General features: G+C 42.5%; 1 protein-coding gene across 1 annotated transcript in view; it reads right to left on the reverse strand.

Annotated features, from left to right (window-relative positions):
* Nucleotides 1-2,961: 2,961 nt before the first annotated feature.
* The window catches only part of slc8a4a (solute carrier family 8 member 4a), a 21,789-nt gene continuing 14,061 nt past the window's right edge, over nt 2,962-10,689 (reverse strand). Inside the window, exons 6-9 of the mRNA XM_023418369.2 lie at nt 9,012-9,130; nt 7,693-7,792; nt 6,403-6,675; nt 2,962-4,728 (exon numbers count right to left, since the gene is read on the reverse strand). Coding sequence (XP_023274137.1) covers nt 4,349-4,728; nt 6,403-6,675; nt 7,693-7,792; nt 9,012-9,130 — 872 coding nt within the window. The 3' untranslated portion in view covers nt 2,962-4,348. The remainder of the gene's footprint in view (nt 4,729-6,402; nt 6,676-7,692; nt 7,793-9,011; nt 9,131-10,689) is intronic.

The following is a 10,689-nucleotide window of genomic DNA, read 5'->3' on the forward strand; positions in this document are numbered from 1 at the left end:
CAGAGCAGGTGACCTGAGGCTGCGTTTCAATTGGTGGACTTCAAGATTTGGCCACGCCTTCTTTTATCAGAAGCCAATTGGAATTGTTTTTAAGTTTTTCTTATAATGTGATTGGACAGTTTTCTACGGACTTCCATATTTGAGGCTGGCAGGTGATCGAGGGCGGGCCTACACTCAGGACCTTAAACACCAAAGTGCAAACGGCAAAGTAGCTAACAAGCGTTTAAAGCTAAGTTGTTTTGGCGGCTTAGCATTGCTGAACAGTCAGACAGGGCTGCAGGACTGGCGTTAGAGGCGTTAGTGTCCAGAATCATCGATCGTGTGAAATTTTGTGGCGCCTTTGATGATCGGGAGAGCTCCGATAATCCCGGGATATCCCCTTAATGGAGTGTTGAAAGAACACCTTGAGAACGCCACTGTAACCACGGCAACATGCAGAACGAGCAACTGGACTGTGTGTTGTGTGCTGTGAGGGAACACATCGCCAAAGAAGCCCAAAGCTGTTGTTGTGCTGCGCTATAGTGATGCAACAACAATGTGCAGGAGATGTTTAGTTTCTTCAGTTGGTGCTTCTGGCGAGTGACTTCACATTAGCTGCTGCTGCCCACTCTCCACACTGACACGCCGTGTTTTTAAAACCTTAATATTGGCAGCTTGTGTGTGCTCGCTCTGATCAGCAGTCCTCCAGCAAGAACTCACTTGGACTATGTTCTCAACACCTCACTCTTTATGTTACTTTAATTTGTGCATTTACACTTAATCACTTTCACGCTGTTAACGGCTTGTTGGCTGTAGAATGGGACTCCATGTATTCTGTATGCTGCTTCTGGCCGGTGCTTGTTTGTTGGTTTGAAGGATAGAAAGTTGTATAATATGTGATTTTTAATAAACAGTGGTTTTGTAGATCATATTTAAAGTCATGCATTCTTTCGTCCTACCCTTTTTGGCTTCTTTAAATCAACGTTTTCCTCATAATGTGAATATCTCTTACCACAAACTACTCCAGGTGAAACTACTCCAGGTGAAGCTACTCATGCACTCATAAAACTGGACTGAAATGAAAAATCAGACTGAAAGACCAAGAACATTTAAAATCTATAATAGATTTGCACCACCACTGCCGCAGACCTTTATCCTCTACAGCTGGAGAGACCTTTAATACAAACCCGTGCAGAGAGTTGAGGAAGGAGCTCCTCTCTCAGCTGACAGACAATCCATAAAATGGAAATCCACGTTTTTAGGTTTTTGAGGGAGCACAAAGTAATCTCACGCTCCGAGAATTCACACAAGTGACAGTGTGCCTGTACGAAAAAAATAATAATCCTTTGCCACGGTGGGTGTTCATTTCCCGCCAATACGCCTGGAGTTAGGACATCTTTATGGTGGCAATAAAAAAGGAACACTCATCAAGACACCGTGTAAGCTCCAGCAGGGAAAGTGATTAAACAATTTATATAAATCAAAACCCTGTTTTCTCTCTTCCTCATTATTTTCTGTAATTTGTTCCTGCTGCTGAGCATCAGGCTAAAGAGCCGTCAGCATGATGAAACACAGACACTTTAAAAATCACAGAGGTCTTTTTCTTCAACGACTCATCATCGCCTCCACTTTCTCTCGACTGAGGTCTTTATGAAAGTAATCTGATCTGAGAACACCACAGTCCACACTCCGTGTCCTGAGCCTCACGTCTCGCAGCTTCTGAGGAAAGTGGAAAATACAGTGACACGGTATTATTGTATATTATGTAATTACACGATCACGTGATAGAGATGTGGCGTCCTGCTGCCCCACTCCCACAGACATCCCTCCGTGTGTTTGATGATTAATGTGTGAGTCTTGGTAATTATAATCTGATTTACTTCATGTGCTGAAAACAAACACCACTGAGGATTATTATGACAGTTCTATTAAAGCTGTGGTGGGAGGTCGGCCAGCTAACTGCTGTCCTGTAGTACAAACATGTTTCATTCAAATAACTATTCAAGGTCCAAAGTGGTAAAATCATCAGATTATTTTACAAAAAAAGAAAGAAAGAAAAAGTCCAAAAACTGAACATAAATTTATCTCTAATCGTTTTACGACCCTGAGACTCGTCTTGTGGCCCCGTGGAGCCGCGGTGGACAAAGTGCAGCTGCATGATGAGTCCTGGTCAAATGTGACTCCAATACAAGTGAAAGTTGTTCAGTCACATTTTTACTAGAGTTGAGTTCTGGAGTATTTGATTGTTTTCTCTCCTGTGATGAACACAGTGTATCTAATCACATTTTCAAAATAAAATAAAATTCTTTCCCTGACTAAAAGCTCTGCTTCAAAGTAAGAGTACTTCATAAAGATGTAGTGGAGTCAAAGTCACATGTCTCTAAAAAAAACAATACTCAGGTAAAGCACAGATTCTGAAGAAATATACTTCAGTACAGTACTCAAGTAAAAGTACTTTATACTGTCCACCCCTGCTTGGAGGGGCCCCTAAAACTGGCTCCACCTACAACAGAAATTATGTCTTCATGTGAAGTGATGCAGCAGTAATAACATGTAATTCTGAAGCTGCCATACATATATATATAGATATATATGTTGCTGATAATACGTTTGTGCTTTTGGATGTGAGGTTATATTTGTGTTGGTGTACTGGTACTTTTACTGAGGTGGAGGATGTGAGGACTTCTTCCATCACTGTCAGACAGAGTGCGGTGTTTGTAGAGGTGTTGCAGTTGGTTGCATTAACTTGTCAGAAAATCCTGTTTTATCCGTTTAGGTGTTTTTTCTTTTCACTTTTCTACCATGCAGCTGGTTTTTGAAAAACCTCACTTGAGTATAAGATATTCTGATTGATCCCAAATCCAAATCAGGTCATAACATTTGTGAGTTATTGTTGTAGAGACATAATGTTAAACCTACCTTTATGAAATAAACAGGTTGATGTCTCTCGACAGGTGAAATTAAGACAACACGGCGTCTTACTGCATCATAAATCAGCAACATTTATTTCCACTTTTTATACATTAAACGTGCATATCAATAAAACTAAAACGGATCATATAAATACCTCTACTGTAATACTGTTACAATAAATATGGCTCTACAGATTCTAGGTTAAATAAAAAACAAACTTCAATATCAACTGCTGCGTGACACAAGGAGACACTCTCAGGAAATACTGTACACGCCGTCTCTTTTAGCACGTTTTTCATCTCGGTTGATGGACCTGTTTGGTGATTGTGCTGTGATAAGGACGTGATTTGAAGAAGTGGCCCTTTGCTCTCCGCTGTGCTTCTTCTAAAAGTGATGTTGCTGAAAAATGTTCACAGTGTCAGTGTGACTGATAAGAAAACTGGAGTCCTTTCCGTATCCTCACTCAGACTGCACCTGTGACGAGATAGTGCCATGCCTTGCACGCACGCACACACACACGCACACACACACACACACACGCACACGCACGCGCACAAAAATTAAATAAATGTGCTCAAAGACTTTATAGTTCATAGTACGGTTTAAAGCAGCCACTCTGCTCCAGGTTGACTTATGTTCTTAAAAAAAGGCGTTTGTAAACGCTGGCTGTGTCGAACTTGATACTGACTGAGGAAAGCTTTGTGGGAGAGGGCGCCAGGCAGTGAAGAGATTATGATACAGCTGTGATTCACATGTACAGGAATACATCAACACATCAACAGCCATGTCAAAATATCACACACAGTACTTTAAAGTAGATTACCAAAAACTCTGATAACGTGCAAAAATAAACACACGTACTCTTTCACAAAACCCCCACGCACAATGTTCATCTTATACATGATACACAATGAATAATTAATGTATAGATTGAGTAATAAATATCAACACATGGCTATGTTTTACAGGGTGTTTCGGCTTCAGTAACGTCTTTCCCTTTATGTGAATGTCAAGTATAATGTCATCCCATGCACCAGCTTTAGCTTTTCTTAAACATCCCTCAAATCTCGCTTCACTCTTGTGCTTTCTTAACACTTACAAACTCAAATTAATTGCCCACACAGGGAGGACATGACGCCAGAAGTTTTACATGTCAAGTGACGGAAGGTTTGACGCTGATAGTAATGATTAGGTCATAACGTCCTGTGGAGTGTAATGCTTCAAAAAAGGAGGAAACGTTGAGAGCAGGTTGAATTTCAGTGGCTAAAGCTATCCTTCACAGCGCAGTGGATGGTAGCAAAGTTCCAAAGTCCAAAAGATTCAAAGTCAATCAGATATTGTGCAGTATCAATAATAACTAATGATACAAATAGATATAAACTTTTGTGAAAATAGACAAAAACAGAGCGAAAACACGTTCAGTAGAGTAAAAACCAGGAGAGGAGTCGTGTCTGTCTCAGAAGCCAGGCACGTGGCAGTACGCCTCCAGGGAGGCCAACAGGATGTAGATGGACCAGAGGGACAGGAAGAGGAAGAAGGAGAGGAGCTTGGCTGTCCGTGGGCCCCCGAGCTCCCCGCCCGACACGCTGGCACGCCGGCGGTAGAGCAGCACCAGCACTACTAAGAGCGCCATGATGGTGAAGAGGGTGACGGAGAAGGCCAGGGAGCCCGGGTGCACCTTGAACACTTTGCCTTTGGTCTGCCAGTAAACGGCCGCGATGGTCCACGCCACCCCGATGCCCAGGAACACGTTCACCGCGTTGCTGCCGGTCACGTTCCCGATGGAGGCGTCAGCATATTGGTCCTGGATGGCGGCAACTTTACTGGCAAACGTATCTGTGGAAGCAAGAGAAATAAGGATGAAGCATAAAGAGAGAAGCAGGTGAAGTTGTAGAGATCAGAGCTGACACAGAGGGCGTCACACAATTTAAAATAAAGTCATACGGAGCTTAAAAGCTGTTGGTGGCAAAAACTTAATAACAAGGCAACTTGTATAAATATTTGTAAGTATAACTAAAGGCTTATATGTGTAATTTTATCATTTCTGAGGGAATTTTATGCCTTTATCAGACAGTGATAGTAGAAACGACAAACGTCCACGGCTGGATTCAAACCAGGAACATTGTGATTCATGTTTGAACCAATAAGCCATGGAGACGCGGACGGAGCTAATGGTTTTATTTATGAGTTATATATAATTTACATTTACTAATGCTTCGTAGCTCACAGGAACTCTAAATTCCTTCATGTTTCATCGTTCAAACTTTAAAAATTCAAAATAAATCTGACAGATGTTTGCCTCACTGCAATCTATGATCAGTTCTCAATATGTGGATCAATTCGCATCAATATATCTATAAACTTTGTTTAAAATGCTACTACTTTTTCCCTGGGCAAAAATGGCACATTCACAAACCTTACATGGATGTGTCAGCTGAGTCTTCTGATATAGGCCACGCCCATTTTTGCCTGTCTTGAAATACCATGAAATACGTGAAATGTAATTTTTCGAACTCCTTCTAGGCTGTGAGTCCGATCAGCACAAAACTTTGAAGCTAGAATCTGCAGATGCTCGAGATCAAAAGTTGGATGAGGACTAGCAGTTACAAAGGGACAACTTCCTCTGGCATATCTTCACTTCTTCACTTCACTTCTTTCGACACGAAACTTAGGACAGTAGTTCCTCACGTCACTCTGAGGGTCCGTACATAATTTGGCACTAATTGGCCACTAGGCGGCGCCACAAACAGTTCTGACCTGCGCTGCCTGGACGGGGGGCCGGGTGTGAATGGCTCAGGGGGCTTGGACCCCGTTCGTACCTGCAGGTATCTGTCGGCCACTAGTAAGATCAAGTTTACAGCTGCCAGGTTGTGAAAATCCCTTTGTGAAATAATTAGCGATCCAGGAGGTGGTACTGAGAGTTCGTCACCTTTGTCACAGAGTCAGATAAGATAAGATAAACGATTTTTTGAAACACCTCATCACTCCACAATATTTATCTTTGAGCAACTTTTACATATTAAACTAAAATATTCTATAATCAACTTATTTTAAATCCACACACAATCCTGAACCTGTGCCCACCAAAGTAAACTCATATCTCAGGTCCTGAGGTTCCTCCCACGCTGTGATTATTGCTTCTTATTGGTGTTGGGCAGTTCCCAGAATAACAAGTCTGCAGCTTGAAGGAGAGCGTGTGTGTTACTGAGCTAAAACCTGTCAAAACCTAATTTTCATGCGCTCATTTGTGCCTCTCTGTGGCAGTGTTTAGGACACAGTGAAATGGGAATACAATTAGGCACCATGGAGAGAATAACAAGTGAAGCAGTGTTTTTCTTTGTTTACAGCTTGTTAATGTTCAAGAGCTCTGGAGAGAATTCCTCTGACAGCACAGGAGGAGGCAGAGGTTACACTTCTCCTCAAGCAGCTGCTTCTCCTGCACGGGCAAACCCCCCAGGAAACCCGGGACATGTTTAGTGTTCGGAGCTGAGAGACAACACGCACGCCCACCTGGAACTGAGGTGCCGAGGGCCACGAACACCACGGCGGTGACCGAGTCTTTGAGGCCGACGGTGCAGCCAAAATGAGAGGCCAAGTCCCCGGTCACAGCCGTCAGAACGCCAATGAGGGAAATGGAGACAAAGAAGCAGGCCCAGCCGTTCCAGTACTCAGTGGGCGGGACAAAGGCGAAGAGGACTTTCCAGAAAACTGTCAGGAAGTGCATAATGTAGTCGAAGCAGGATGGCAAGCGTTCCTCCCCGCTCTCCTCCTCGTCGTCGTCACCTGGCAAAGACAGAGAAGAGATGCATGGCCTACAAAACACATGCACAGAAATGCCTCTTGAAGACCGTATCCTGCAGAATACAAACCCGATTCAGACCTGTGGTTTTATCCCATCTTATTCAAATGATGATAAATCATAAAAAAGATGGTGAAACTGTGAAGAGCTCCAGCGTCTTGCTTGAATCAAACTCTAATAACATCTCTTACAATAAAATCCAGCCAAGAATAAACTTACGGCGCCACAGCAAATCCATCCGACGAATGTGTGGGAGCTAACCTTTTCAAATCATTACATTAAATCTGTAAATATAGCAATGACTCAGTGATTGAGACGTACACATAGGCAGGAAGTGTACCTTCTATTTATATATTCACTCTCCGCATGCAAATCTGACTGACCTCAACCAGAGAGAGAAGAGAGAATATTAACTAGATGATACGTCTCTGGTAAGTCAGCTTTTAGCCCAAATGCTTTGTGCACTAGTGCAGATCTAAAAGGTTCACAAAGCCAAATGAATGGCTTTCGAAAGGGCAAAATAAAAAGGGTTCACCATACCACATACAGTACATTGACATAAATTCTTCAGAGCCATTAATTGTTCAGGCAGAGCTGGCCGGTTTAGTTTTTATGGTGCGCCACATGAGGCATTCACCATGTCATACATTTTTAATAACTTGTCTGGATTAGAAAGAGGCAGAGAACAAGCACAGAACTGCCAAAATGTATTAAAACAGGCTTTGTTTTTCTAAGCTCCTTCATTCATTATGCTAAATTGGGCTTTTTTTTTTTAAATGCAGCCAATGTCAAACTGGAGCATTTGGGATTATATTAAAGAAGTACCTTTAAAAAAACACACACACACAAACATGCAAAAAAACAAACAAACCCAAAACAAAACAAGAGCGAGGCCGGTGAGAGGCAGCAGGTGGGCCAGATCCGGCCCGCGGGCCCAGTCTTCCACAGGCCCGGTCTCAGAGGGATGAACAGGTGAGACACTTTGGGACGCCACGACTCACCTGCGCTGACAGTGACAGCGCTGACAAACTGCTCTCTCCAGCTGCTGCTCCCCACCACCAGAGCCAGGTTCGTCTTCTTGATCAGCTTGTCCACGGTGCTCTGCAGGAGGACACGGAGACGCAGACAGCAGACAGACAGGTTGGAGGCCTTTCTTCTGTCCACAGGTATGAGATATTAACACTGTCGTATGAGACCTGAGGCACTGATGTGGTGAATTAAGATGGAATTAACTGTGTCTCTTCTTCTCCCACTGCGGTGCATCGTGAGTCACCAGAACAGATGCAGGGGAGCAGGAAACCCCACGGTCCCTCAGGATAAAGGCACTTTGCCCGTGTAAAGCTGCTTTACACCAGTGCAGAGAACAGAGCACATGATACTGGAGCCCTAAGTAACAGTAAAGTCATGTTACAGCTTAAAGCTCCATCCAGTGTAAAGGTCTCTGTCCATGTGTAGTGTGATTATAGATCAGGTCTAGGTTCTATATTAATACTGTGAAAGTATCAAAGCCTCAGTCCACAAATATGGAGCTTCAACTTTGGTGATTAAACCAACTTTACACATGAAGCTCAGTTCACTCATCATGAGATTTACTTCACAAACTTGTGACAACAATTGGAAAATATCTGAAAAATGAACCCTGGTGATGTCACTGGGAGGCTCTAATAAATTTGCATTATGGGAAATGTAGGATCCAGCACTATTTGAGTTGTGAATCAGGATCAATGAGTCAGATTTTAAGCATTTGCTCATTGATTCAGTCATTTTTGCATCTTGACAGTTTCCCCCAACTTTATGGCAGTGGAAGACAACAACAATAATAATAATAATAACTTGGATTTTTATAGCTTTACAGGGACAGGACAAAACAAGTGGAGAACCCTTTAAAACTACAGTTACTTACAGTTAATTGACAATCTTCTCAACGTATCAGACTGTTCAGGCTGGAGAACGTGAGGAGTGAAGGTCTCCACTGGCAGGAGCCATTACTTATGTGCACGTAACTAATAATTTATCATCCATCTGTGGTTGCATTAAATATTAATCTCAAGCAGTTATACGCAGCATAATATGAAATAACACTTACAACACGTATTTAATGAGAAATATTGACGTTTTACTTTGTCTCTGTCGACCATGAACAAATTGAATGAGGTTAAAGCATCTTCGGAGGTCGGGGATGAACACTGTGCTGATGAATAATTCAGAGAGAATACTTGTTGATGTCATGCTGTTCGGTTTGTTTGTGTGCTCTCATAGTGTGTATGAAACAGTTTAAGGATTAGAATGTTGTGAAAATCCAAAGGAGTTTATGAGTTACCTTAAATTCATAAGACTCCTCGATGACCACCTCCAGCTTCGTGTGCTCTCCCAGACAGGGGCAGCCCATCTTTGACACGTCCTCGGGTCCCACCACTGTCTTGTTATCGTTGGTGTCTCCTGCGGCAGAAGAAACTGTCAGCCAGTGGACCGAGGAAGAGATTCGTTACAAAACACGACACAGTATCTAATGATAATGAGAGCCGGTCTTTCATGAGCAGTACATACAGTGCATGGGTCCAACTCAAGCTTTTGTCTGAATCTCGAATAACAATCATAATCGTTCTAATGATCCCGCCCTCAGGGGATGATTGACAAACAAGTGTCACCATGGAATAGACAAATAGAAACTCAACAGGTGGAATGGAGTTTGAAATATTGCTATATATTTATTTATCTATTGGATACTTATTTATTTGGATACTTTATTCATTGCTTATTTATTTATTTCATTGCTTACTTATTCTTTTAATTTAGGGAGAGATAGTTTTACTTTTCACTTGATATTTATTTATTTATTGTCTTGTTTCTATTTTCCAGCACTTATTGATTTTTATTGTCACTGTGTTAATTAATTAATTAATTAGTCTATGTGAAAAGGACCCTGATATGATTTGATACACTGCTGACGTGGGACAGACTTAGATAGTCTCATAGTCTCGCATTACTTCATTCCATGTGAGACTCAATACAGAGGCCGACCCCCCCTCAGAGGAAAGTCTGAAACATTTTTTCTTTAAATGTGCAGCTGTATATGTTTATGAATTATACAGGACAGATTGATTTGGTTATTTATCTAGAGGTTTTAAACTGTGAATTGTCGTATTAATAATGAAGGCTATCGATCATATTTATGAGTTATAGAATAATTAACTCTTAACCTTCAGCCCCAAATCTAGGCAGTGGATCAATTAGCATGATCAATCTGCTGATTGTTGCCTCTTTACCAACATTGGTTATTGTGTGAAATGGGCTAACGTTGATTATAATAAGAGACATTTGGCAATATACAATTAAACACTTATTGCCTTTATTCTGATGACAGTGAGAGACTGATCTGAAGGAAGGACCACGGGTCAGACTCCAACCTGACTCACTGGGGTTACCTATAAGTTAACACTGATGACATGCACTCTGTCAGGTGAGCAATCGAAGAGCTTCAGACTGACCTCACCTGAGAAGGTGAGCACAGGTGTGTTTTCTCAGAGCACACAGAGCTCGTCAGTTACTGCTCACTGATAAACTTTTCCAGTTCACCTGTAGGTTATAACTGGTGTTTACATTATGCAGGTGTTGTACAGGGCAGGTGGTGACACTGATCAGCAGGTTTGCTCCTCTGCTCTTGCTTTCCCTTCTTTCTGTGACGTCATCTTCTTTTCCACAATCGGCTGTTCTGGTCTGCTTGTATAGTCCGTGCGCGCGCATACTGCAGCTTGTCCAGGCCTGGTTTGAGTTGACGTTGACGAGCATCGGCTGAACTGCGTTAATGGAGCAGCTCGAGCCCGAAGCGAAAGTTGACGTTAATTGTAACAGGGCTTTTTTCAAGTCAGCACAGATCGCATTAGAGGCGCTGATGGAATACCCACGTGCCCTCCTCTGTCAGCTGATGCGCACCTGCTGCAGGTGAGTCAGGTCCACAGAGTCATCAGAGCTGATCCAGAGAGGAAGGACGCCAACCA

This window comes from Seriola lalandi, unplaced genomic scaffold (genome assembly GCF_002814215.2).
Source record: "Seriola lalandi dorsalis isolate HSWRI2012SDOR001 ecotype SW California unplaced genomic scaffold, Sedor1 jcf7180002054581, whole genome shotgun sequence".
NCBI classification, from domain to species: domain Eukaryota; kingdom Metazoa; phylum Chordata; class Actinopteri; order Carangiformes; family Carangidae; genus Seriola; species Seriola lalandi.